The 25,323-nt window shown below is 35.8% G+C and overlaps 1 protein-coding gene across 24 annotated transcripts in view; it reads right to left on the reverse strand.

The window, feature by feature from the left end:
• Nucleotides 1-2,591: 2,591 nt before the first annotated feature.
• The window catches only part of LOC144976903 (CCR4-NOT transcription complex subunit 1-like), a 48,939-nt gene continuing 26,207 nt past the window's right edge, over nt 2,592-25,323 (reverse strand). For 14 of the 24 annotated variants that reach the window (XM_078921495.1, XM_078921477.1, XM_078921492.1 and 11 more), the window contains exons 32-48: nt 23,697-23,723; nt 22,647-22,790; nt 21,713-21,817; nt 20,032-20,151; nt 19,352-19,531; nt 18,356-18,507; nt 17,154-17,370; nt 15,874-16,182; nt 15,045-15,281; nt 13,899-14,062; nt 13,114-13,231; nt 12,364-12,465; nt 11,543-11,869; nt 10,052-10,226; nt 8,384-8,516; nt 7,047-7,181; nt 2,592-5,434 (exon numbers count right to left, since the gene is read on the reverse strand). In XM_078921495.1, coding sequence (XP_078777621.1) covers nt 5,344-5,434; nt 7,047-7,181; nt 8,384-8,516; nt 10,052-10,226; nt 11,543-11,869; nt 12,364-12,465; nt 13,114-13,231; nt 13,899-14,062; nt 15,045-15,281; nt 15,874-16,182; nt 17,154-17,370; nt 18,356-18,507; nt 19,352-19,531; nt 20,032-20,151; nt 21,713-21,817; nt 22,647-22,790; nt 23,697-23,723 — 2,736 coding nt within the window. In that variant the 3' untranslated portion in view covers nt 2,592-5,343. The remainder of the gene's footprint in view (nt 5,435-7,046; nt 7,182-8,383; nt 8,517-10,051; nt 10,227-11,542; nt 11,870-12,363; nt 12,466-13,113; nt 13,232-13,898; nt 14,063-15,044; nt 15,282-15,873; nt 16,183-17,153; nt 17,371-18,355; nt 18,508-19,351; nt 19,532-20,031; nt 20,152-21,712; nt 21,818-22,646; nt 22,791-23,696; nt 23,724-25,323) is intronic. The other 10 variants (XM_078921499.1, XM_078921497.1, XM_078921498.1 and 7 more) reach the window with 1 other exon arrangement.

The raw sequence follows: 25,323 nt of genomic DNA on the forward strand, positions 1-25,323 counted from the left end.
AATTAAAATGCATCATACAAGGGCGGGCTGATATGTAAGTACCGTTTGCCCATAAATCAAAACATGTACAATCATGAAACTTCACTCACACACTCGCAAACAATAAACTTGAGCTCTTTTATAGCGCAATATCCACTAAATGTGCTCAAAGAGCTTTACAGAGGGTCCCTGATCAACAGCAACACGTAGCATGTAGCACGAGACATGACACCTGTTAGGCGATATTACAATTTTTTGTTCAGACAGAGACAACACTGTTAACGATTGAGTACTCATTTTACACCCCGAGTACAGTGAGAGAATGTCAGTAAAGAGTCTTTTCCAAGGACTTAACTATGCGCTGTGCGAGGTTCGAACCCAGGACCTTCCGATCCGAAACACTAAGACTACATAGCCGGACACTCATGTGCAATACCTACTTTGTGTGACGTCATGAGTGTTCATACTTAAGCGACGTCACAACAATACTAAGACAATGCGGTTGAGAAAATTGATCCCAAGACAGCTAACTTCAGAAACAAAAGCGAAGAGATAAAACATTTTTACCCAACATTTGTAACGATATGACAAGGAAAAAGATATTTTTCTGCAGGTGGTGAACCTTTGGTCCACCACTACGACCCGGAAACGAAATTGCAGTCAATCGAGTACAGGCATAAATCTTCTCCAAAACCCAAGGAAATTCAAAGTCAGACTCTACGAGAAAGGTTTTGTTCACCATTTTCCTGGACATGGAAGGCATAGTTCACATGGAATTTCTTAAACAAGGGCAAACAGTGAACTTGTGTTTCAACTCCACGAACCCTCAACAATAGGCTTCACGAGTTCGCGGTGGTAGAAATTCGATATTGCAGCAGGACAATGCGTGACCCCACACTAGTCATCAAATTCAGTTAAAACTTACGACCCAACAGCACCCTAGCCCTACATTTAGTCTGGATCTAGAAGTATTTGAAAGGAAACCGTTACAGCAGTGATTTTGAGGTAGTGACAGATGTTCGTCGGTGGGGGTTATTTAAAACAATGACAGAATAAACAAGCTGGTAATAAATAACATACATCTCTCTCCCTTGATCTTGAACATTTTAAAGTGGCTACTCCTTGACAATTGACATAACTTATTCACATGCTGATTAAAAAGTACCTCAGGGAACTGGTGAGGTCCTACTCAATACCTGCTTGCTGATAAATACAGTGCAGAACAGATATCTACAACGGTTATAACGATATGACATTAAAGTCCCGACTTATTCGCATTATATCATTAGTAAATATTGATCACCTATATCGACAACAATTTTACCCCAAGACGGTTATATCAAAATGTGAACCATTGATACTGATACTGGCAATAATATCTTTATTGATATCCTGCAGCAAAGTAAATCACAACAGTCAATGAAAATGCTGTGAGTTGAGAGATCCCGCTGTGATATAAAATAACAGTCAAAGTACAAAGAAAAATCAAGATTATTGTCCAATAACATCCTGTGAATCGTCATTGATCGGAATCATGATGTCAGCTATCAAACCTAGTCTCGGGCTGTGCCATCATATCTCGGTACTGATACCAGTAATGGGAATTACCCGATATCAATAGTCTTGGCTTTCAACAAATAGGCTAACGAGAAACTCCCCACATCACCCACTATGTACAAGACTGTCTTGTCTTCGCAAGTTGCCCGGTCTGGAACCGAGACTGAGTGTCGGTAAATGAGTCAGACCTCCCCCCCCCCCCCCAATGTAAAAAAATCAAAACTATTTCTCAATTTCTCTAAAATGCAGTGTCGACGCTCAGGTTTACGGTCTCGATAATATGGTCCAAGCCACTATTACTGGTATCCAGTCTCGATACCACTCAACAATAGTTCATTTTTAGAAGAAGCCATTGCCGATGTGAAGTCAGAGGATAAGGTACCATTGGGACCATGCCACTATAATAGTTATCAAGATGCCGATGTGAAGTCAGAGGATAAGGTACCATTGGGACCATGCCACTATAATAGCTATCAAGACCCTACACTGTTTTACCCATCAACTTCATGACGGCGCTTCCCTATTTGAGGGCCTTGCCAGTGCAGAGGAAAAAGTTAATTAGACCTTCAGAGCCATTGGGTCCATGGAGACAGTTTATCCCGGTTTCTGCAGCGTAAAACGGACAATAGCAATTGTTTTCTATCCTCTGGATAGGACGCTAGTTTATCGCAAAGTGCTGTCCACCAAATCTAAGACTCAGCTACCCATTCACTGTTGGGTGGAAAGTGTGGGAGAGTCGGAAAAAATCTCAACTGTACCCGGGATCGATCTTGGTCCCTTCATGTGTGAAGCGAGTGCTCTACCAACTGCGCTATCGGGACTCCCAGTACTGAGGAATGGGTCCTTAAAATTATTCCTGGCCTTCAGAGATGGGCCACAATATTAGACTACTATTAGTCATATAAAGAGAAACATCATAAATTTCAAAACTGGCCCTTTTAAGCATGTGTATTTCTGCTGTGAACCCAAGCCTGGCCTGCATCACAAAACTTGCTCCGGAATAGTTGGGGGGAAGACGGTAATTAGAAACAAATAAATGCAATTTTCACAAATAATTACTGAATGCAAACTGAACATTTATTCTCACGAGCTATATATAATCAATCAACTAAAATCAAAACAATGAAATGAAGGATGAAATTATAAAACAAACAAAAAATGAGAATGGCCATGTTTCCCACCAATCATACATGACCACACAATTTTCTTATTAAGAATTAAAATGAAACCAAAATCCGTCAACCATACAATACAACACATACAATCATTAGTGTCCCAGAAGTCAAGGAAATCGTAGAGAATCTTGTTTTAAAAAGAAGTTAATATTAGTATATTATAATGGACAAATACAGATTTAAACAAGAGTAAAAGCCTAATGTCCCATTTGATTGTGTTTTACACCTTTTCTCCAATGATGAATATTTCCACAAGGAAGAGGAAGTTGTAAAGCAGGAAATATTTTAGATGGTTTTATATAAGGTCTTTCATCACCGTTTCAGGAAAAATGTAATTTAATACAAATTAATAAAAAACGCAAGAATTGAAAAGCCTGACAACTGGTTCATTTCAATCTCCACCATTGAAATCAACAAATTATCAGAACACAATACAGCAGCATGTTAAACCAATCATTGCGGCATCTCGTTCAGTTTCACCATAATAGGAATAGGTGGCCTTTCATCCGTTACTATTTCTGGCACTTGCAATAATCAGCAGGGACAATCAATAATGTGCACACATAGTGCTTAAAAGAAAAAAAAAAAGAAGAAGAAAAGAAAAAGATAATCTGAAGGTTGAGATATACAATTTATAATATAATAATGAATTGACAACGTACAAAAATAGAGTTGGGTGGGAAAATCAGATAGTTTTACATTACAACTAATGTACAGTACAATGTACATAAAGATTTTAAAAACTGTAAAACTGTGGAAAGACAACGCTGATGATTTAAATGATGATGATGATGATGATAAACACTCTATATGGTTAGGTGTGTGTGTGTGTGTGTGTGACCTTGTGAAATGGTGTGATGACAATTTTTACCCTGAGTATGACTGGATGAAATGGTATGGCAACTTTACACTTTACAGTTATACATCATATTTACCATACTGTCTCTTTTGGAATCTCTGGAGTTTTGTTGTAAAATGTGAAATTGAACGTAGTAAAAGCAACAACAAACATAATTTATTAAATTTAGAAAATTTGATTTTCAAGAGGAGGAAAAGTGATTAACCCTTGCGTAACTAGGATGCCACATTCCAACGTGGAAACAGATCAGGAAATGGTGACTAAAACAAAATTATTTTATGTCTCTTTCTAAAATCTCTATTTTAAAAATGTGAATTTGGCCAACATTTGACACAAAGAAATCTGCATATATACAGATCTTTCTGTTAAAAAAAGGGGCTGGTACAGATTTCATTGTCCAGACATTCTAGAAAAAATTTACCAAATAATTAAACCCAACCAAACAAAAAAAAACTGATAAGAAAATTTGGGTAGAATCCAGTAATTCCAGACCAGTTGTGCAAAGACCCTGTGACCCTTACAAATAATGATTATCAATCTGTCACTAGAAGGCACAAAACAGGCTTGCATTCATCCTAACTATGTATTGTCTTCTTCTCTCCAATTAAATCATAAACATGCCCATGCACACATACACTATATACGTCGTGGTTATATACAATGGTTTCCCAATTTTTCAACTTGTATACCTTTTTTTTTTTTCAAAAATCAAAAACCAACAAAACAACAATGTTTGAATGAACCCCTTTGTACAAACGATGATGACTTATACAAAATGGCATAATCAGCATGTAATAGCACTAGAAAATTTGAACTATCAACAATTAAAAGACATCATGACAGGCTTTTAAAAAATTTATTAATTATTTTTTATGGTTAGAAGTTCAACCTGATCAAACATGCATCTTGAAAGGATTCATGGGGAATGAGAGAAAGGATGCAAGATCTAAATCATAAATAATAATGAAAAGTTTTTGCTTTAGTTTGCGTGCAAGTAACTTAACAATTGCAGGTTGCCTTGTGTAGATCAAAATAAAACTAATTTTTGTCTCTGTCAGTCTACTGATGCTTTCAATTGCTGTCATCTTTCATAGCCAGACTAACACAATACAATCAATTAAAAACAGGGCTTTCAATTGGTAATGTCGTATCACTAATACATCAAAAGGGAAGGAAAATAAACACTTTTAATACTTCTTTTTTTTTCTTAATTTAAAACTGGAGTAGCGTGAAGCACCAATTTCTCAGGTTTATGATTCACTGCTTGAAAAAATTATTTTATGGCACCAGCACTATTCTAAATAATAATCTTTAATTCTAACTGCAGCATATTAAGCTAAAAAAGGTCTAGAAAGATCTAAACAGACCTGCCACAGGTAACAACAAAAAATCGTATCTACCTAAAATGCATGAATTTCACCCTTAATTCTATAAACTATAAATTATTTTTAACGATTTAGAATTGATGGGGTGGACTTGATTATATGCCAATATATCCACCAATTTTCCTACTAAGTTTAAAAAATCTGGTTTTGGAGGGAAGAACCAACTTTGGCCTCTTTTGGCTTGAATCATATTTACACATCAAATCTGTTCGATCAATTGCCAAGTCTGGATACAAGAGAATTGTCCTTTTTAAAGTTATGGTTTTTGCCAGATATCAATGTAGACAGAGGGCATTATCCATCGAGCCAATTCAATCATCACATAACAGATGTACACGTAAGTCATCACACCACACACACACACCCACACAACTTGAATGAGACTCATTTACTGATCCACAGTCCCTTCCTCCCTCAGACCACCTGGCGTCTTTTTCTGCTGACTTTGATATCGATGACGACTCACATTCCCAAACAACCTGATGATAAAGTGAAATGAGACAAATTTGATTAAACTGACATGGTTTTGTTTTTGCAAAAAAATCCAAAATTTTGCAAGCAAAATCCCAAATTTTGCAAGCTAAAAACAGCAAAATTTGCGATTAATTTTCCTAAAAACCCATAATTAGTTAATGAAAGAGAAAGGTATTTGTTTTTAAGGGTTTCATGGCGCTTGCAACCAATGTAAGGTCATATCAGCGCCAGTAAAAAGGAAGAAAATGGGATCTAGTTATTTAATATATTATTAGTCCTAAAGCACTTCTGATCATTAGACACATCCTGACCTTTTGCAAATATAATTTAATGAATTGCCATTTACAATTAAACATTTTTGAGGCCTATAATGACACCCACTATATCAAGAGATTATGATAAACTTTTGGCCAAAATTCCAGGAGGTATTTGTTTTTACATAATAAACCCGGCTAGTGTCTGTATTATTGCAACCTTGTGATGATGCAGCTTATAAATAAGAATCTTTAATCAATTGCAAAACATATTCCATCAACAAAACAAATTTAAATTAGCCTATAAACAATCATTTCTTAAATCGATCAGCCTAACTTATTGTCTCTCTATTACCAAATGATATCTATAAACATAATATGGAGAGAGAGAGAGAGAGAGAGAGAGAAAGAGAGAGAGAGAGATTTTTTTTTTTTGTTTGTTTGTTTGTTTGTTGCTTTAGGTCTCTTCCAACACAATTGAGGTTATATGAGAGACCGCTGAAACAAAAAAACAAGCAATCTAACAAGAATAGTACAAATGTCAATCAAAATCATAACCTAAAGATATCATAAGCTAAATTATAAATAACCAAGAACAAACAGGCAGAGGATTTACAGGAAAAAAAATATCCCCTGTCAAAAATACAATCACAAACCAAAGAAGCAGGATAGGCTAGTAAAGAGAAGAAGAAACGACATCACTATCGGATCGTACACCCATGCGAACATCATAGGTATATGATTTAAGGGTGATGCTCCCATCCAACCACCCGCGCACGCACACACACACACACACACACACAGAGAGAGAGAGAGAGAGAGAGAGAGAGAAAGAGAGACAGAGAGAGCGAGAGAGACAGAGAGAGAGAGAGAGAGAGAGAGAGAGAGAGAGAGAGAGAGAGAGAGTTGATGAATTGATTTTTAATTTTATTAAAAATTGTTTTATAATTAGACACAAGTTGTAATGAATTCTATTAACAAATCCAACAAAAACAAAAACAAAACAAAAATTAAAAAGGAAAAAAAAAAAGACACGCATATAAAACTTATAAAATCGCTAAATGTACTATCATGCTAAAGCTAAAAAGTACACAAATATTTACACCCATTTGCTCCATCCCCTTCCCTTTTGGTCATCTTCTCAATCATGGCCACCATGTGTCTTGTGCTACTTTTGACATTTGGTGCCAGTGTGTCTAGACTAACGTCATAAATAAAGGGGATGTCAGAAAAAAAAAATAAAGACTTCACCCAAGAACGATCTCAGTCCCTTTGCATGTGAAGCTGAAGCGAGTGCTCTACCAACTGAGCTATCAAATCCTGTGACCAATTAAAAGCTATTCTCATATTTTCATCAACCTACTTTTCCATCTCTGGGGCACAATGGACAAAGTCGTGATCCCAGAACTTGAATGTTGGGTTCTTCACCAGCTCCCCAAACGTCAACAGGAGACCCCATGGATAGGGACGGTTCACAACAAGACGCTCCAAGAGGACCCTGAAAATGATTTCCAAATGGCCAAGAAAAATTAAGTTACAAAAGTATATTATTATTTTAAATTAGTCAGCATGGAAGAAAGGAAGTGGAGAGGAAAAAAAACAAAAGCAGAGAAGAAAAAGAGGAACAAAAAGAGAAAAGAAAAGAGAGAGAAAGAAGAGAAAGAGAAAAAGAAAAGAGAAAGAAAGGTTTTGGCATAATTTTGGAATGAGATTTCATTTAGTGTGACTGAATTTTAAAATGCAAGGAAGTTAAAAATCCAATAAAAAATACGAATTTTTACCAAAATACAGTCAATACAGAAAGTCTTGAGTTATGAAAAAACTGAAAGAGATAGTCTAGTTGGTTTGTGTTTTTTTTCAAAATAGTTTCATGTTTCAGGCTTTTCTTCTCACTGATCACCTCACAAGTTTTTAAAATTCAGTAACTGGTATAATTGAAAGTAATTTGAACTTTTATCTTTTTGAAACTACAGTGGAACCTGATAAAGCCAAAACTGCCAGACTGGAAAATTATCAATGGACAACACTAAGATAAAGAACAGAAAATTTGGGACCAAATTTTAAAGATTCCACAGTAAAATCAGCCAAAATTTGTTTGTTTTGTTTTTGTTTTTAAGGGTTTTATGGCGCTTGCAACACATTTAGGTCATATCAGCACCAGTAAAAAGGAAGAAAATTGGATAGTAAAAACATTCTACATGTACAATTAAAAGGACGTGAGGAAAAAGTAAGATATAGGGAAAATGGTTCAAATAGGGAACAGATGTAGATTCCAAGAGAACACTATCAGTGTACTTAGCTTGTGATCACCTAAATGTCTCATCCAGACGCTAGCACAAGATCCCACTAAGAGGAACACACTCAAATGTTTACAAATCATATGTTTAAAATAAAAATAACAGTACATAAGACAGAGATGATTTACAAGGAATGAAAAATATCACCTCCCAAACTATACCTATACATTCGACTGTTTCCCTCCCAGCCAAGGACCCCGACCAGGGTCAAGCCAAAACTTAGCAATCTTATTCCAAGACAAAGACAGAAAGCAATTGGAAAACAGATACAGGGGGGTAGAAGACACAGCTCGCTATGGGAGGAGGTTGGGAACCCCATCCAGAGCCAAAATTTGAAAATAAGAATAGGATAAGGGATTGAATAGTCAATGCCTACCAAATATTCTAAACACTAACTCCTCACCTTGTAATCTGTTCCTGGATGGCCTCATCATTGGCTTGCCTGAACAGGTACAGCAGGGTACAGCTGAAGTAGTGGGTGTGGCTGTTAGGGTAACGAAGCTGATTGGCTATAGCAGTCAAGAACAAGTAGCGGCCTAGGGATGAAGACAATCATATGGCATGGCAAAATTGGTCTATTTATTATATAAATATACATATATCGTTTTGTCTCGCTTGTTTTGTTATGTTTATAAGTTAAAAAGATAATAATATGTCTTGCATATGAACTTACAAGTACATGTGCAAGAAAAGTAACCAGGAGACTAGTTCAAACACAGATGTATATCCCAGAGGAATCTACCTGTCCCTACAATATCATATGGGACCATCTATTAGTCTCACCCAGAAACGGGCACAACTTTCTCTTTAAGACAGAACTTACTTAAATGGCTAAATTTAAAAAATATTATCAACACAAGATTTACAAGAATGAAAATGTCATCTCTAACAAAAACACACGCACAGCTTCAATAATACTAAGCCTGAGTTAACTCACTAAATCCCAGAGACTTTTATCACTTTTCAAATTGGAAAAAATTTATTAAAATGAGCATGTACATAGAAAGTTTTATTCAACTATCATTAATGTGCAAAAACTAAAAACATTAGCTTTGATACTACGCCTATAATTTGTCTCATAAAAATGTAATAAATAAGCTTGGGGTAAAAGTAGTAACACGGGTAAACTTCGGATAGAGTCGGTGTTAGGGTTGAATGAGTTAATCCCTTTTATGATGAAGATGAAAAAATGATTTCAATCCAGAACAAAGTCAAAAACCAATAAGAAAATAACAAATGGTATAAGGGGAGATGGTTGTTTGTTTTGTTTGTTTTTAAGGGTTTTACGGCGCTTGCAACACATTTAGGTTATATCAGCGCCAGTAAAAAGGAAGAAAATGGGATGGTAAAAAGTTATAGAATTACAATTAAAGCAGCCAAGAGAAAGTAAGACAAAGGGGAACTGGAAACAAATAGGATTCCAAGAGCACACTGTCAGTGTACTTAGTTTGAGATCACCTAAAAGTCTCATCCAGACACAAGCACAGGTCCCCACTAAGAGGAACACACTCAAATGTTTACAAATAATATATATGAAAAGAAAACATAAAACAGTGCATAACAGAGAGATGATTTACAAGGCAAAAAATATCATCTCCCAAAACTCTTAACTATACATTTGACTGTTTCCTTCCCAGCTAGGGTATCTGGCCAGGGCCAGGACAAAACCAAGTAATCTCATCCCAAGACAAAGACAGAAAGCATGTTGGAAAATAGATATTATAAGGGGATAGTAGACACAGTAAGAGCCTTCCTGCCCACCTATAGAAGGTCAGGAACCCCACCCAGGGAGATGGTTGAAGAAAAGGCAGCATGGCTCAGCAATATGGTCTTTACTTCATATCCAAAAAGCATTGAGTTCGATTACCCACCACACTGTGGGGCCTTGAGCAAGTCACCCCGCCCTAGCTCACTTTGCAAAGCTATCACTGCAGCTGACGCCTGAGCAATTCCAGTCTTCCCTTGGAGTAGACCCTAAAGATAAATTTCCCCTTGAGGATGAATAAAGGGAATTTTATTCATTTATTTTTTGTTTCATTTTAAATATGGACAGCGTCAATGGGCCCTTTACCTTCGGTGTCGAGATTGACTGCCAGATTCTGGAAGATGTCCATGTGAGAAGACGGGGCAATGGTACTCATACTAATGCCTCTATTCTGAAGCAGTGGAATGGCCTGGGTCCCCACATACAGGACCAGTGCATTGATCAGCATGATATCATAGTTGGTGCCGGGGCTGGCATTTGCCTGAATGGATAGAACAAAAGGGGGTGGGTTGGAGAGTCACATCAATTTTTCAATTAAATTTGATCATTATACGATCCTCTACCGAATTACTCGTCATTTGATATCAAGAACCAAGTTTGTCATCGTATCTATGTCTATGCACATCAGATCTTGTTTTCTTTTAAAATTAATTCACTTGAACAGCTTAGACCCCATTGACCAAAAGCATTTGTGCCTGAGAATGGAAACTTATCTATTGAAAAAAAATTAAAAGAATGATATTGTACTTGCATTCTTTAATATGATGTGTCACTATACAGTAAGTTAAGAGCAGATCAAAACTGAGAACATATGTATTGTAAACTTGTTTAAATTTACTCAAAGCTGCTATCAGTAATCCTCTTGGTGCTTGATCAAAACAGTTTAGTTTTAGACCTTAACAACATTTCTAATGTCACTTGTCAATGTGGATCGTTTTGTTTTTTATGTTTTTAAGGGTTTTACGGCGCTTGCAACACATTAAGGTCATATCAGCGTCAGTAAAAAGGAAGAAAATGGGATAGTAAAAAGTTCTAGAATTACAATTAAAGCACAAAAGAAAAGGTAAGACAAAGGGGAATTGGTTCAAATAGGGAACAGGTGTAGATTCCAAGAGCACACTGTCAAAGTACTTAGTTTGAGATCACCTAAAAGTCTCATCCAGACACAAGCACAGGTCCCAACTAAGAGGAATACAATCAAATGTTTACCAATCCTATAATATAATATGTAAACTAAACATAATACAATGCATAACAGAGAGATGATTTACAAAGAAAAAAAATATCATCTCCCAAAACTATAACTATACATTCGACTATATCCCTCCCAGCCAAGGAACTCCGGCAAGGATCCGGACAAAACCAAGTAATCTCATTCCAAGACAATGACAGGAAACAATTGAAAAGCAGGTACAGGGGGATAGAAGACACAGTAAGGACCTCCCTGCCCACTATGAGAGGTCGGAACCCCACCCAGTCAATGTGGATCATACTAATAATAATAAACAGCTCGTATCATGGCATTTTAACCTGTTTAAACAGGCACTAAGCGTTTATTCAGATTTTAAAATTGAGTACTGTATGGATCCATTTTGAAGCGACAGTAACAAATAAAGTTTAAAATTCACTGATAAAATCATTTGAAAATCTAATTGATTGGTAAAAATGTATCTTAAAAAGTGTATATAAACTTAGGTGACGAATTAAAGTCGTGTTATAAATAAAAAAAATTTAAAAAAAGAAAAAAAAAAAAAGAACATCAGGCGTCACAATAACTTTTCAATAATTATATTTTACCTGAAGATTACTCTGAAGCTCCGACAGGAAAGTGATGGGTGCTCTGGTCTTCAAGTAAGAGTCAAGGTCCTTCTTGAAAGAGGCCGGTTGGATGAGCAAGACAACATTGGTGAGAATCCTGGGGGCTTTGTTGATGTCTGGAACAGCTTCCATGACCAGATTGTTTGTAAAGGGGTCAGGTGGGCGTACGTTGCGAGGGAATGCGCTCAGAATGAGATTACGCATTTGAATAGCATTGGGCGGGATGACATCGCAGAAGGCGTAGTGATAGTCGCACAGGAATTCTGGGAAATCATGCAGCAGGACTAGAAGGACTCTCAGTGTTCCCTGAAGGTTGACGGTAGGGTTGGTAGGTGGAGGAGCAGGAAATGGATTATAATATTAGTAATAATAATAATAATTATTATTATAACAATTATATAATAGTTATTATTATAATATTATAATACTAATATTAACAATAATAATAATAATAATAAAGTCATATAGTACCAGAAACAATAAAACAATGCTCAAAGGCACCTTACATAACATGTTACATTATCTGACAATTACAGAAAAAGATGATTTTTGCATGTAAACCATAATCTGAAAAGAAGGGTCCATATGAATTAAAACAGCGAAAGTATCATATAAATACAAACAACGCATAAGATCAATCAAAATCCCAAGCAGCTAACCGACTGTCCTTCTCCCAACCCCAACCCCCACCCCACCAGCTCCACAGGCTTTGTATTGTCCCTGATGGTAAAACATCTGATCATCGATTGAGATTGGATTATTTTTGTTCATATGAAAAAAAAAAAATCCAACAAACTTACCTTGTAAAGGAGATGCATGGGTTTGGTCATGCAAGCATTTCGCAGGAAGGGTGCCAGTACCTTGAACAAATCAACTAACAGTTGAGCATAGAAACCCCAGCCCTAATGAGGAGAAATAAAACAAACAAAAAAAATTATAATATTGTCATTCCAAGTTGTTACTGATATATCTATAAAAAATGGTCTTTTACATGGAACAATTCCAAAGTTTCAAAACACACTTCACAGTGCTTCAATAGGTTAGTTTGTAATGACAGTGAGCTCACCACACATTATAGAAAGGCTTTTTTGTTTGTTTGTTTGTTTGTTGCTTTAGGTCTCTTCCAAAACAATTGAGGTTATATGAGAGACCGCTGAAACAAAAAAACAAGCAATCTAACAAAAATAGTACAAAAGTAAATCAAAATCATAACCTAAAGATATCATAAGCTAAATTATAAATAACCAAGAACAAACAGGCAGAAGATTTACAGAAAAAAAAATATCCCCTGTCAAAAATACAATCACAAACCAAAGAAGCAGGATAGGCAAGTAAAGAGAAGAAGAAACGACATCACTATCGGATCGTACACCCATGCGAACATCATAGGTATATGATTCAAGGGTGATGCTCCCATCCAACCACCCGCAAAGGCTTTTTTCTAAACTGACTTGGACGCCATTTTTACTGTATTAGACGTCTTTTATTTTAGGATCACTGGTTTCTGAAGATCAAAAGAGCTAAGCATTTCATTATGTTATCGGTTTTACCTTTTGGTGCGGTGTGAGGGCCAACAATCTGCCGATGAAAACCCTGTGTGAAATGAGCTCCAACCAGGCATAGGCAAACCCTGGAGCCTTGGAGGGCCGCAGAATGTGGAAGACGTGACTAGACAGGAAGAAAGAAGGGGTTGAGATTAATGTAGGCAGTATTTATTTTGAACTAATCACAGAGCTTGCAACTGAATTTGGTTAAATAAACACTTTGGAGGTCCTGATATATTGTTTGAATACTCTCCTTACAAGAGATTATGAGATTGGTTTTAGATATTGTTGGGTTTTTTTCTGACTTAGAAATTTACAACCATCCTGTTGCATGTACCTTTTTTTTTTTTTTGAGAATTGGACATAAAAATATGCATTCAAGAAATAATTTGAACTCTATTATATAGAGAAATTTTCTGGCAAGAGACTTCATATCATCTCTATAATTTCTGTGACCATTGCTCACTCAGATATGCAAAAGGTTAAAACAAAACAAAACAAAAATAAGAGAAAAAAATGTATGTGTACTAACTCAAAATGTATGATTACCTTCATTATAGCATTTCTCAATTAGTTACACTTCCATTTTTTCATAAAATTAACAATGTTTTCAATTATTTTCCTCTGAAATTATGGTTTGAAAATTTGAATCAAGGATAAAATATTGGACTTTGGCTCATTTTGGCTCCAAAAAAAAACTTCGACTTCTTTAATTCCACATAAAAAAGGGTGAATAAAATTTAAAACAAAACAAAAATAAAGAAAAAAAATTAACAAGGTCTAATACACACCAGAAGGCTGTTAACACTTGGAAATTGATGGTCTCCAAAATTGGTTCTGGAGCATTGAGTTCAATGAAGAGCATGATGAAGATTCGGTGATAGGGGAGCTGCTGGAATTCAGCATATCGAACCTCATGATCCTGAAGTAAGACTCCTGCCAAAATACCAAGCACCTGCAGACAAAGGTGGGAAGTTGGGGAGGAGACAGGATGTACGGCTAGTGAGATTTGTTTAAAAGAGGTATTTGAATTTATAAGGCTGTATTCATGATGCAATAACTTAAACCTTATTTTTTCCAGCTAAAATTTGGTGCCACAATGTGGATCATATACAAATAAAGGAAAGTGACTAAACCTAGGAACAGTGCCAATGTTACTGTTTTGTTTCTTATTTGTAGGTTTGGTTTTTTTTTTTCTATCCTTATTAATCAGTTGCTGATGGTGACAAAAAGTGAAAAAGGAGGAAAATTTTGAACAATTGCCTTTAAGCCCCATTTTTTACTGCATTACCTCCCACTTTTAGAGCAACTGATTTGATAAATTATCTTTAGAGCAATTGAAATGATGATAAACCATCATCGATACACAAGCTAACTTCTATAGAGAAGGGAAACTGCACTTATTTGTTCCACCAAATATCAAGTCTCTCACTGCCAGTACATTGGGGAAAATGTAATTCCTCTTCAGACTCCTCTTGACTCCATGGATCCAAGGAAAACCATCAGAACTAATTAATACCTAAAAGGGAACTTAAGTGATAAGCACCACACCGAGTTGCCTTGAGAACATCATCTTCTTAAGCCAGGGCGAGGTTACTTATCTTTAAGTTACATAAAGATCATAATCCAGCTGTCTTCTTCAAAGCAAGAAAATTAACTTAAGCAAAACAAACTTACTAAACAAATTGTTTTCTCTTTTAAACAAATAAATTAAAAGATTTATAATTTCTTTTTTTTTTTACTAACAATGTGATGCAAATTGGTTTCTGTGACAGTCAAGTTATTTAAATTTTTGAACAAAACATCAATTTCCTTTCAAATTTGTCCTGCGACATCGGAATGAAGAATAACTGAAATGTCTGATTAAACAGCCCTGTAACAATTAAACACATTGAACAGTTGGGAGTTTTGATTCAATCTCATAACATTTACCATACCTTGTTCAGGAGATTAATCTTGGTGACTGTGTTGTTGCTATCTCCAGAGTGCTTCACCAACAGAGCAATCAGACGGACGAAGGCATCCAATGTGTGGAAACACCTCGCCCGGATCATGGTGGTCGACTGACCTGGCTCCCCTAGGGCACGGTAGCACAAGTCAACACACATCTCTGTGCAAAGTCGGAAGAACCTGGCAATGAGGTCGTCTGTCTTCAAAATGCCTTGTGTGTGCATCTGTAAATTGAAATTAAAAAATTGTCTTCCTACTCTATCAGGTTCTTTAGTATGGAGGAAAGCATTTGTCTATTAAAATTAAATTTCACAGTACTAAAGAGAATAATAAAACCGAAAATCTAGTCCCTTGCTCTTGAGGCAAGTGCTTTATCAACTCAGCTATCAGTACTCCTATCCATAATAAAAGGACCAGGAAAAAAAGTTCAACCTCCATAAATCAGCTCCTAGATTATGCGATCTGAAAATGTTTTGTTTTTGAGGGTTTTACAGTGCTTGTGACACAATAGGTCATTTCAGTGCCAGGAAAAAGGAAGAAAAAGGGATAGTCAAAAAAGTTGCAATTCGGAACACAGATAAAGGGGGATAAAAGACACAGCAATTGACCTCCTGCCCACCTTGGGAGGTCACAAGCCCTCACCCAGGATCTGAAAATGTCTTCATTTGGGAAGTATAAAATAACCACACCTTACATATACTGTTAACTATTACAATTATACTTCCTTGTCGTGTAAACAAATGAGGCAGTAGAAAGAATCCCAATACCATTCCCCACAAATTTGAACTATAGATACAAGCATCTCTTATGAATTACCATTGTGACAAACGTGTTGAAAGCCTTAAAGCTATCCCTGCCAGCAGACGGAGAGTGATACATGGTAACCCATTCTTTCAGGAGATACTCAGACTTCTCGTGTAACCCAGATGGGTCGTCAAACTCTCTGGCCTGGGTGATCCCCGTCTGCATCATGGTGGTCACATTGCCTGGCACGCGGTCCATCAGGTTGTTGGAGTTGCCAGATGACCTCAGGGATTCGATCAGGGCTGGGAGACTGTCAGGTTGAGACTGGCGCGATCTGGAGTTGATCATGTTGAGTGCCTCGATGCAGTTTAGGAAATCAGTCTGAGGATAGAGGAATATAAGATTGTGTAAAACTTACTAAAAAAAAAAATTAAAATTAAAAAACTGAGCTTTCATATAGCGCAATATCCACTAAACGTGCTCAAAGCGCTTTACAAGGGGTCCCTGGCCAACAGCAACATTTAACATTTAGGACGGGACATGATGCCTGTTACGCGATGCTACACTTTTTTTTTTGGACAGAGACAACGCTGTAAACGGCCAGGTATTCATTTTACACCTGAGTACGGTGAGAGAATATGAGTAAAGAGTCTTTTCCAAGGGCTCAACTACGCGCTGACCGAGGCTCGAACCCAGGACCTTCCAATCCAAAAGCGAGTGTCATACCACTAGACCACATAGCCGTACTACTATTGTAAACACCACTAATATCCAGACTTTTATATCATCCTTTTTCTAATAACACACGGTATAAAACCAAGTGCATGACAAAGCAACATAAATTGTTCTTCATGCCACTGAGACCATTTTATTCAAAACTTAAATTCGTTATAATATGCATCTCAATAAAAGTACAGATCTTGAAAATGACTCTTTTACACAGATTGGCTATCAATATAGTCAGAGAGGGAGACAGTGTCTTTTTGATTTCTATCTGTCAAGAATCCCCTCCTTTCTCCTTCCCCCCCCCCCCCCCCCCCCCCCCCCCCCCCCTTCTCCCTCCTAATCCTAATAAATAGAGACAAAGAACAAAAATAAAACAACACAAAACAAGTTTGATAGTGAAAATGTTGAAAACATAGCCTGGTAAGTCGATTAAAAATTTAATGGGCTAAAATTTATATTCTCTGCTACATAATGCTTTTTTTTTTAATCTTCACCAAATAATCCACTTTGGCCTACAACCCAGTAAAATTGTTATCCAAGAAGTTGGTTATTAAGCAAGTACCACTGTTGACCTTTCATGGTCAAATAAATCTAAAGAGCAAAGCAATGTAAATAATTCCACAAACCTCTGAAAATTGCTGTTGGTTGTTCTGTCCCTTGTCCTCCACACACAATCTCTGGATGAGTTGTGTGGCAAAGGATACACCAGCCTGGTTCAAGCCATTCTCCATTAGAGAGGCAAGGTAGAGGTCGTACTGAGGCAGGATAACAAACCCGCTTCTGATGAAGAGCTCCACAACATCCAGATTGTAGCGGTTTTCCTCTCTACACTGCATCAGGAAGCTGTGAGATGAGTGGGATATATTTTATGTTAATATTAACTCACTCAACCCTAGAGATATTTGCTACTTTTCAAAATTGGAAGAAATGTATTAAAAATGAAAATGTACATAGTTTTATTCAACTATCATTAACATGTAAAAACTAAAAACATTAGCTTTGATACTACGCCTATAATTTGTTTCAGAAAAAAAAATGTAATAAATAGGCATGAGGTAAAAGTATCCCGGGTAAACTACGGATATAGTCGGTGTTAGGGTTGAGTGAGTTAAATTAAAAGGAAAAACTAAATTCAAAACACATGAATGCGTGCGCATGCATACACACACAAACACACAACTTACTGAGCATTGTGGATTTTTTTTTTTTTAATTTATATTTCCATGAGGTCATAACAAGATTGGAAAATCTATTTTTTCTTCTGCTACTCTCTTCCTCAACCCTTACCATTCTCTCTCTCTGTACCTGATCCCCTTATCTTTGACTCACAGACCCTCACCCTACAAATCTCAAATAACGTAACTGCTGGCCTCCTCGAAACAGAAAACAAAAATAGGTAAAACAAAAAGGGGTATGAAAGCTTTGAAATTATCATGGGGACAGAGGCGTCAACAATTGCTGCAGCATCATTAAAATAGAAAACAAACTTGAGTGATTTTGGTTCATGATAGTCAGTTTCTGACTCCAACCCAACACAATTCTGACCAACCAACTGCCTATCACCCAAGAATGAGCAAGAATTCCCATGATTAACCTATCTTGGCCCACTTTTAGGATGAAGTAATCATTGAAAGAGGATGAGGAAATTATACCATTTCCACAGAATTTTAATTCATTTTTAAAATGTTTTTTTCTGCCAAGATCTAGACTTGTGATATTTCAATCCAAAAACTTGACCAATGCACCATTGACTATGTTGTGAAATCATGTGATCATGGTCCTCTACAAATGAATTATCACAACTATATCTGTTTGTGAAAGGCCTTACTTGGTGACCTCCTTGCAGACCCAGTTGAGGCTGAACTCCTGATGATTGGCAAATGCCTTGAGAACTAGCATGTGACACTCACGGAAACGGAGCAAAGTCTCGGAATCGGTGATTCCTGTCATGGCATGTTGCTCAAACAAGCCTTCAATCACCTGCAGGAAGAACAATGAAAGAATTTTATATCAAAAATGCATCCCCATCCATGCACTAACCTGACATTATTATATGCTGTTTTTCATAAAAATAGCAGCAACAACCCTTGAGACTGATTGAAGTTCAATATATTCTACTGTTACTTCTCTCTTGATGATGTTATAATGTGAAAAATGAAAGTCTTTTATCAATTTCCAGATGAAATAGCTGAATATTCTAATAACAGGGTTGCCAATTCAGGATGTAAAAAATTTACTGAACTTTTACACAAACAAATTGACTGGTACTTGTACATTGACATGTACTTCTTTTCTTTACTTTACTTGCTTTACTTGAGCTTTTATATAGTGCAATATCCACTGAATAGACTCAAAGCGCTTTACAAGGGGTCCCTGACCAAAAGCAACATGTAACATGTAGAACAAGACATGATGCCTGTTAGGCTAAATTACAATCCTTTTTTTTTTCAGACAGAGACAATGCTGTTAAGGCCAGGTACTCATTTTACACCTGAGTAAGGTGAGAGAATGTGAGTAAAGAGCCTTTTCCAAGGACTCAACAATGCGCCGAGCAAGGCTCGAACCCAGGGCCTTCCGATCCGAAAGCAGGTGTCATACAACTAAAGAACATAGCCGCTTCAATTTAGCAGGTGAAAATATACTGAGGGTTTACATACTGATTTCCGTAAATAAATATACAGAAAATTGGCAACCTTGTAATGGCCCGATAACTAGACTTAATGAAACATTATTGAAAGAATTATTTTGTTCCCATAGCCAGGAAAACTGGGTAACTGGCAGTAGTAAGTATACTGTTGCCAAGTGTTCGAATCTTACTACTAACCTTGGAGAAGAGCTGTGAGGTGGAAGTCTTGTCTTGGCTGCTGCGTGCCCTGTTGACGTACTGCATGAGCTGTTGTAGCTGTGCCATGAAGATGTTGGGGTTGGTCATCATGTGAATGTGAGACTCCATTTCTTGAAGCATCTTGTCGTACATCAGAGTCAGTTCTTCTTGGCCAGAAACCTGGAAATAGAATTTAAAAAACTGGTCCATGGAGTTCACTCCTGTTTCTGTAGTACTAAATACAACAATAATTGCTTGATACCCCTTTGATAGGACACTACTTTTTGCAAATTGCTTTTAGTTAAATTCAAAAGACTCAGCTGCCCAATAAGTTCTGAGTTCCACTTTTAATGTAAACAGCTGAATTTCTCATGGCCAGTTTCATGACTTACGAATACAGTGCATGACGTGCCTGAAGTAAATTTTTTATCTTTTAATCAAAGCTGGTGACGAAATAAAAAATAACCTGACATTTATTATTTTTCCAATTTGAAAAGGAATCTGTTTCCGTTCTTGAAAAGGAAAATCATATCTTTCAAGTCTGTTTATCTCATCAAAGCTTTGAACAATGTAATACAGCTAACTCATGATGTTTTTCAGCCCCTTAACTTGAGGATTAATGACATTTTCAAACCGCTATGACAATTTTCTTGATGACAACTATGTAAGGTTAATAGTACCTTGGAGCCAGGGGCATGAGAGTTGGATGGCAATACCAACTCTGTGAGAGGTTGGAGTCCTGGAACATTACGGGCAAACTCGTCATAGACGGCCATTTGGGACATTGTCACTGAACCAACCTGAGAAAGAGAGGAAATGGTCATAAATGAACATAACAACTTCAATAAAGAACGAAATACATTGTAGAATTTACTAATCAATAACCATCGCATCACTTCCGTCCTCTTCATATTTCATCCCAGAAGAGAGCATATCGGAACTGATTTTCATTTTCATTCAATTCAAGAATTATGATTTACCATTTACCATCATTTTTTACCAATAGATGTCACGGATCTGGTTACAGAGAGCAGGAATGTCATTACCCAGATCAATGCCATTGATTTACAGTTACAAATTATTTGGGATTATTACCAATGCTCCAGTCAACCTAGCAATGATTGGTTAGTTGGGTCTGTTATTGTTCTTATTGTTCTTAAGGGTTTTACGGCGCTTGCAACACATTTAGGTTATATCAGCGCCAGTAAAAAGGAAGAAAATGGGATAGTAAAAAGTTCTAGAATTACAATTAAACCACCCAAGAAAAAGTAAGACAAAAGGGGAACTGAGAACAAATAGGGATCAGATGTAGATTTCAAGAGCATACCACCAATGTACTTAGTTTGAAATCACCTACAAGTCTCATCCAGACACATGCACAAAATCCAACAAAGAGGAACACACTCAAATGCTTACATTATACATTCAAAATAACAAACATAATAATACATAACAGAGAGATGATTCACAAGGAAAAAAATATCATCTCCCAAAACAATAACTATGCATTCGACTGTTTCCCTCCCAGCTAGGATTCCGGCCAGTGCCAGGACAAAACCAAGTAATCTCATTCCGAGACAAAGACAGAAAGCATGTTGGAAAACAGATATAAGGGGAAAGAAGACACAGTAAGTACCTCCCTGCCCACTGTGGAGGTAGGGAACCCCACACAGGGGTCTGTTAGATTTTGGCAGAAAATACATAGCATTAGACTAACATCCTAACCAAAGGGTAGCAAGCAATTGCTTTTGTCCATTTAAACCTATAGAAACAGGGATACACTAAGACTATATGGGCCTTTCGGCTATCAAGGACTAATTCTCCAAATATATCATATGCTCTGTCTAAATATTTTTCTTTTTTAATAACCCTATCATTTACTTTTGTGTTTATAAATGTAATTCAATTTATCAATTCTTCCTGTAAACTTCACTACCTCTCTACTCTATCCACTACAAGCATGTTGGAAAACAGATATAAGGGGAAAGAAGACACAGTAAGTACCTCCCTGCCCACTGTGGAGGTAGGGAACCCCACACAGGGGTCTGTTAGATTTTGGCAGAAAATACATAGCATTAGACTAACATCCTAACCAAAGGGTAGCAAGCAATTGCTTTTGTCCATTTAAACCTATAGAAACAGGGATACACTAAGACTATATGGGCCTTTCGGCTATCAAGGACTAATTCTCCAAATATATCATATGCTCTGTCTAAATATTTTTCTTTTTTAATAACCCTATCATTTACTTTTGTGTTTGTAAATGTAATTCAATTTATCAATTCTTCCTGTAAACTTCACTACCTCTCTACTCTATCCACTACAAGAAAAATTGAAATTAAAATCAAACTTGATACATACCATAAGTCTGATCTGCTCCGGCATCCTGTCTATCTGATAACTGAGAACACTTGGATCACAGTGTCGACGACCTTCCAAACGGGCCTTCTTACGGGCTTCGAATTCCTGTTTAATGAAAGAGAAAAATTAAATCAAAGGATCAAAAAAAAATTTTTAAATATCAAGTCTCCATTATCACAGCGAAATTATCCCTGACTGAATTATTACTATTTCGAAAAATTCGTAGATTTAAACATTTTTCAGAACTTCATGAGCATATCTAAGTAATTAAAACTTATTCAAAAGGAAAGAGTGTTATTTAATCCTTAAAAAATAAGAGGGTAAATTGTTGATTTTTAAAGTTAACTATAGTGACTACAATTTTTATCTCCCAAAAACCAAGAATTCTTAGATTTTTAAGTAGGCACTGCTAACACCGAATGCAACAAGATTGATTGCAATACACAATAGCATGATTATCCATGAATGAAAAGTGCTGGACTTTGATGAAAAAGGAGGAAATAATAAATTATAAGGCTTGCTTTTTGTTATAAGTATGTCTCCATATGATAATATTAGTTCACTTTGGGGACATACAAATACTTATTACATTATTACAAGCCACCTTTATCTTTTATATTTAAAATTTCACAATTTGATTTAACATCCCCAAGACTTGAGGTAAATTAAATGTCATGGCACAAGACCAAAGGAATAGAGCTCAGCCGGTCGCTGGTTCAAATAAGTAATTTAGTGAAATAAATTAATAGAAAAATTAACATTCATTTCTTCATATGAATTTCGAGTACAATGACAAAGTGTCATACGTGATGAACATATGCTGTTTAAAATAAATGTCTTCTACTAATATTTATAAACTGCAAAAAGTCAGTGGTACAGAAAAAAAAATTAAAAATTAAAAAGGAGGAGGATATAAAAAGTATGTTTTACGTACACCAGTCAGTTTTTTGTCCATTTCAGCCCCAACTCTTTCCATGGCCACTTTCTGAATGTAGTTGGCACAAATCTCAACATTGTCGTTGGATAACAAGTTAGCTGTATCCTCTATGCTCTTCAACTGAGCAGGGGTTTGTTGTTGCTGTAAAAAGCCAAAAAAGAAATGGTCAACTAACTAATATTAATAAAATGTTTAGTAATATCTTATTTGTTTTGGGGTCTTTTTCGTATCATTGTTTAAGGCAAACGTACTGGCAATAGTGAATCAAGCTTCTCACAGTACAATGTGTAAAGAAAAGCAAAAAATGGGGAGCCTTAACAAGTGTACGAAATCAAACATAATGCAGGTTTACAAAGTGATAATAATGATGGTGATGATGATAAAGATGAAAAACGAAGGAACTATTACAACAGCAATTCATTCTACAGGTGTCCTATTTCAATTATTTGAAAGCACTGCCCTTTCAATCATCATATTCTAGTCATGGCAGATAACAAAACAATTTTCATTTTAAAAACAGAATTGATCAACCTGCAGACCTTTTTCTTCATCATAAAAACTTGAAACCAGCTAGAACATTTGATGTAATGTAATATTATAGAATGTTATCACAATAAAATAAATAAAACAAAAAGTTTAGTTTAAGAGTTTAATCATAGATTATATGACATATAATATAGAATACAGATTTGAAAGATTCAAATTCTCTCATTTTAGATGGCAGTTTGTTTCACCAAAAATGTTATGTCCACATATCTTATCACAGACTACATTTGAAATATCCAAATTAAAAACAAAAATCTTTATCAACATTATATTGTAGATTTCCACTTTTAAATTAGCAATTTAAAATGGTTAAGAAGTGCACTAAAATCTGGTTGAATTACCCTTCTCTAATGTTTTGGTTTCAAAATATGGAATTTACCAAATAATGGTTGGTGAATAATTTGTACATAGAAGATTGAATAGGTAAAAGAGGCAGAATTCTTACCCATTTTTCCAAATGTTTTGAAAAAAAAACAAAACAACAGAACAATACATACTTACGTCAGACAGCAAACTAACCTCATTAGCCTGGTGAATAAATAAAACATGCAATAAACTAAGGGGTTATAAATTCATAGGGGGGAATCATACAGTTCTAGAGTGGAAAAAAGTGAACGAGCATATCAGGAGGAAAGAATCTAGTGATACTCCTGAGAATTAAAAGAGGAGAAAAGTGAATTCTGAGTGCACTCTGAACTCTCTATAAATGTTAACAAAACAACACCCCCCCCCCCCCCCACCCCTCATTTTAACCAAAGAGAAATTATCTCATTTACCCGCTAGACCAAGATAACCCCTAATTTGTCTAAAAGTCATAAAGCTAAAAATGAAATTGCGCAGGTGTAAGACCTTCTGACAAAGTAGGGACAATCTTGATCTATCAAAATATGAAGTATAAGTTTTCAGACCAAAATGAGAAAAAGGCGTATGTCAGAAATGCTATTACTTTTTCACAAAAATGTCAAATACTCTATGAATAATTCTACATTCCAGTTTAGCAGTAGGTCTCTAAATAACTGAAAATTCCCACCTATGAAAATTGATAACAAACTATTTTTTTGTTTGTTTGTTTGTTGCTTTAGGTCTCTTCCAACACAATTGAGGTTATATGAGAGACCGCTGAAACAAAAAAACAAGCAATCTAACAAAAATAGTACAAATGTCAATCAAAATCATAACCTAAAGATATCATAAGCTAAATTATAAATAACCAAGAACAAACAGGCAGAGGATTTACAGGAAAAAAAATATCCCCTGTCAAAAATACAATCACAAACCAAAGAAGCAGGATAGGCTAGTAAAGAGAAGAAGAAACGACATCACTATCGGATCGTACACCGCATAACAAACTATAACAAACTATAAAAGGTGTGCTAGAAAAAGGATACACAACCACACAACCCACAACAGTCACATCTCTGTAATCCGAACACCCCCTTTTTCCTTATTACAAATAAAGAAATTATGACCATTTAAAATCAATATATTACATTGCCCGAGAAATTAATAATGTGTATATTTGATTAAAGGTTTTACCGAGGGGAAATAGAAAAAAGGGCAATCAGTGTATTTTTCTTTTCTATTTTCATTAAAAATAATTTTATATTTTCTTTTTCTACCCATCACATTTACTTTGTCCATTTCTCAATCTATTCATTCAAAAAAAAAAAAAATTTGGGGGGGGGGCTTTCCATTTTGATTATCTTATAATAATAAAAATGATAGAGTATTTGAAGAGTGGTTTTCCAAAACTCTATAACTCAGTTTTTTCCCATTTTGAGATATTTAGGATTATTTCCCCTAAAATCTCTCATTCGGTCTATTATTTTATCATATTTAAACTCCAAATTTACACAAATTTACGAAAAATTTTGTGCCAATTGATGCTTAAAATAAAATTTTATTTAAATTTATCTCATGGATGGAAAATCTCAAAAAGTTTTTTTTAAATCGACTTAACGAGTTTTGGAGACTGTTCTGTCAAACCATTCAATAATTTGACCTCTTGTATCATAGACATTAAAATGTATTAAAAACTAGCCACCCCACACTTCTACAAAGAAACAGAGAGGAATACGTCAAAGGGGGTGATTTTAAAGTTTGGAATTCGAGTACGGCACTTTATCAG

This window comes from Berghia stephanieae, chromosome 7 (assembly GCF_034508935.2).
Source record: "Berghia stephanieae isolate SIO BIC M18660-M18661 chromosome 7, UCSD_Bste_1.3, whole genome shotgun sequence".
Taxonomy (NCBI): domain Eukaryota; kingdom Metazoa; phylum Mollusca; class Gastropoda; order Nudibranchia; family Aeolidiidae; genus Berghia; species Berghia stephanieae.